Raw genomic sequence first — 3,810 nt, 5'->3', positions numbered from 1 at the left:
GATACCTACCATTTTTCTGTCCCTGTGTGGTTCCTCCCAGTACTGTTGAAAAGCTCCATCACACTCTGGCTGTATATAATCCTAATAGCTGCTACATGTTCCATTACAAAGCTAATTTCATATTCCTTTGACTATTTATCTGTGACAAATTCAACCCCACAAATCATATTAGGTTTATGCCCTGAACAGTTTTGTGTTTAATTTTTCCCCTGATCAAACACATCTTAGTCAAATTCTGAGTAAATGTCCAAGCCAGTCATGAGCTGGACAGAGTAGGCAGAACTAGTAGGTGAACACTGACCCCTGCTGGACACAGTAACAGTCCCTCTTTTAATGTTTTATATTTGCCATTTACTTATTTTTATGCCCATCGCCCCCAGATATCTGACGCTGATGTACATTCTTTTTAATTCAGTTTCATTAATTTTATTACATCTCAGGAGCTCAAAATCTTGAAAATGGTTTCTTCTGTTTCATTAGTTTTTCTTCTTATAATATTTATTTTCATAAGAAAAATTACATTATGGACTGTCAAGACCACAAATGTAAGCCATTTTGTTCAGAACCTTTTATTAACAATAAATATAAAAATATATTTAGATGAATATTTACAACACCGTAATATTTACCTTTTTGTAAAAAGTTTCACTGGTAAAACATTGTAATGATAAATCTCACATATTGATGGTGTTACAAGGTTCTAAACGTTATTAATGGACTAGCAATGACAAAAGATGCTATTGTCCACATCAGCTAATTCTCCACATGCTGTGAAGCACAACTGAACAATACAGGCAACAACATTTTCTTCAGGAGAAACTAATTCAAAAAGAGCACTTTGAGTCCATACAAGAAGTTCACGTCCCTAATCGACCTCTTCAATAGTGGGCCCCTGGGTGCCGGCCCCTGAGCGGGCACGGGCCTGAGCTCCACAGCTTCCAGCTGGCATCCCTCCCCGGTACAGTTTGGCGATGATGGGGTTGCACACCTTCTCCAGCTCCTTCAACTGATGTACGTACTCCTCCTTTTCAGCCAGCTGGTTGTTCTCCAGCCACATGATGGCTTGGTTGCACCTCTCAGTGACTTTCTTCTTGTCATCCTCACTGATGTTGTTCTTCAAGTTCTCATCTTCCACACTGTTCTTCATGTTAAAGGCATAGGACTCCAGAGTGTTCTTAGCAGCAATCTTCTCTCTCTGCAGGTCATCCTCTGCCTTATACTTGTCTGCTTCCTGCACCATCCTCTCAATCTCCTCCTTGCTCAGCCTGCCCTTATCGTTGGTGATGGTGATCTTGTTCACTTTGCCAGTGCTTTTGTCCACTGCCGACACATTCAAAATGCCATTGGCGTCAATGTCAAAGGTCACCTCAATCTGAGGGACTCCTCGAGGTGCAGGTGGGAGGCCCGTCAGCTCAAACTTCCCCAGCAGGTTGTTGTCTTTTGTCATGGCTCTTTCACCTTCGTAAACCTGGATCAGAACACCGGGCTGGTTGTCTGCATATGTGCTGAAGATCTGGGTCTGCTTGGTGGGGATGGTGGTGTTGCGTTTGATGAGAGCGGTCATGACTCCACCTGCGGTCTCAATGCCCAGAGACAGCGGGGCCACATCCAGCAGCAGCAGGTCCTGGACATTTCCAGATGTGTCGCCCATTAAGATGGCAGCCTGAACTGCAGCACCGCAAGCCACTGCCTCATCTGGATTGATGCTTTTGTTCAACTCTTTGCCGTTGAAGAAATCCTGCAAAAGTTTCTGGATTTTGGGGATTCTCGTAGAACCTCCAACCAAGACAATGTCATGGATCTGGGATTTGTCCATTTTGGCATCTCTAAGGGCTTTCTCCACAGGATTCAGTGTTCCCCTGAACAGGTCAGAGCACAGCTCCTCAAAACGTGCTCTGGTAACAGAAGTGTAGAAGTCAATGCCCTCATACAGGGAGTCGATCTCGATGCTTGCCTGAGAGCTGGAGGACAGGGTTCTCTTGGCCCTCTCACAGGCTGTGCGCAATCTCCTCAGTGCATGCTTGTTCTGGCTGATGTCCTTCTTGCACTTCCTCTTAAACTCCTCCACAAAATGGTTGACCAGGCGGTTGTCAAAGTCCTCCCCACCCAGGTGTGTGTCTCCTGCTGTTGCTTTCACCTCAAAGATGCCATCTTCAATTGTCAGGATGGACACATCGAACGTACCCCCTCCTAAGTCAAAGATCAGCACATTGCGCTCTCCCTGCTTGCCTTTGTCCAGGCCGTAGGCGATCGCTGCAGCTGTGGGCTCATTGATTATCCTTAGGACGTTCAGCCCAGCAATCACACCAGCATCTTTGGTTGCTTGCCTCTGAGAGTCATTGAAGTAGGCAGGTACAGTAATAACAGCGTTGGTTACCTTCTGACCCAGGTAGGCCTCTGCAGTTTCCTTCATTTTCACCAGGACCATGGAGGAGATCTCTTCAGGGTAAAAGGACTTCTTCTCTCCTTTGTACTCAACTTGAATCTTTGGCCTGCTTCCATCACTGATGACTTGGAAGGGCCAGTACTTCATGTCGGACTGCACGACCGGATCGTCGAACTTCCGGCCAATCAGCCTCTTGGAATCAAACACTGTGTTGTTGGGGTTTATGGCCACTTGATTCTTCGCAGCATCCCCAATAAGCCTCTCTGTGTCTGTGAAGGCCACGTAGCTGGGTGTGGTCCTGTTGCCCTGGTCATTAGCAATGATCTCCACTTTTCCATGCTGAAACACCCCCACACATGAGTAAGTGGTGCCCAGGTCAATCCCAATAGCAACTCCTTTAGCAGATGACATGTTGCTTGTAGTCGCGTATCTAAAGTTACACATATGAAAATTATGCTCTAAATTAAGACACATGCAGTTAAAACAGTAATTACAACACAACAAAAGTAACTAAAGTAACAGCAATAATAATAATAATAATAATAATAATAATAATAATAATACCATAAAGATTTAAGTGTCTAATTGTAGATAACATAGGCGCTGTGCTTTAATACAGCCTGCAATATGATCCAAACCCTTCAAATCCAAAATCGAAGCAGAACTGCACACATGCTTCTTTTATCTTGGTAATAATAAGGTTGATACACGAAGCGTAGCTTTGCAGAATAATCTTATAGTTTGAGGATTTATTTTCATTCGCTAGTTAATTAATATCAGTAGACTATTGGCAGAGACCATAGAAAGAAAGAAAGTTAAACGCACTTACATTTATCAGGATTCGGAATGGATCTAAAGTTGGTGCCCTGTTAAAGCCGCTGGTTTTACTCCTCCTCGCTCGTGCGTTAGTTACCAGTCCGTGAACGCTGTGTCTTCCACGAGCTGCCGCTCGCGCTTTATATTCAAGCAGGTAACGCCCCCGTTCACCTCGCGACAGTTCTAGAGGATTCTCCATTGCGCGAGCTCACCAACCGCGAGTCAGCCAGCGACGCCGCCAGTCCAACTGTAGACTACTGATGTCTCTGAGACCGAATTAGTCCGTAGAAATGAAACAAAGATCCAGGATGGTCCTGAAAGGGGACAATACCAACAAATAACCAAACAAGTTGGAAAATGGGACATAAATGGGAAAGCGGAACCACATAGGCTATGTAAATGACTATAAATAAATGTTTTACTTTATCATAAAATTACTTCAGTCATTCCGGTCCAACGTAACGTTTCCTATTTCCCCACATTTAAGGACTGCTGTATATGTTATATTGTTCAATAAAATCTGTATACAAAAGGTATTCATTAAACGTGTTTTTACTTAGATTAGTTTCAGTAGGACATTCGAGTAAAAGCAACAGAAAAAACGTGGT

General features: G+C 43.9%; 1 protein-coding gene across 1 annotated transcript; it reads right to left on the bottom strand.

The window, feature by feature from the left end:
- Positions 1-546: 546 nt before the first annotated feature.
- Positions 547-3,235, bottom strand: LOC113589855 (heat shock 70 kDa protein 1-like). Its single transcript, XM_035532516.1, has 2 exons — positions 3,216-3,235; positions 547-2,816 (listed from the first exon to the last, which is right to left on the bottom strand). Exon 2 carries the CDS (start codon positions 2,795-2,797, stop codon positions 866-868), a length of 1,932 nt encoding a protein of 643 aa, XP_035388409.1. The 5' UTR covers positions 2,798-2,816; positions 3,216-3,235; the 3' UTR covers positions 547-865.
- Between the last annotated feature and the right edge of the window lie 575 nt (positions 3,236-3,810).

Source organism: Electrophorus electricus, chromosome 1 (assembly GCF_013358815.1).
Source record: "Electrophorus electricus isolate fEleEle1 chromosome 1, fEleEle1.pri, whole genome shotgun sequence".
NCBI classification, from domain to species: domain Eukaryota; kingdom Metazoa; phylum Chordata; class Actinopteri; order Gymnotiformes; family Gymnotidae; genus Electrophorus; species Electrophorus electricus.
The sequence above is the reverse complement of the archived record's forward strand: the minus strand, read 5'-3'. Positions and strand labels throughout refer to the sequence as shown.

What these genes read in the sequence shown, in the direction of transcription:
- LOC113589855 (XM_035532516.1), bottom strand. Translation starts at nt 2,797, where the DNA reads ATGTCATCTGCTAAAGGAGTTGCTATTGGGATTGACCTGGGCACCACT.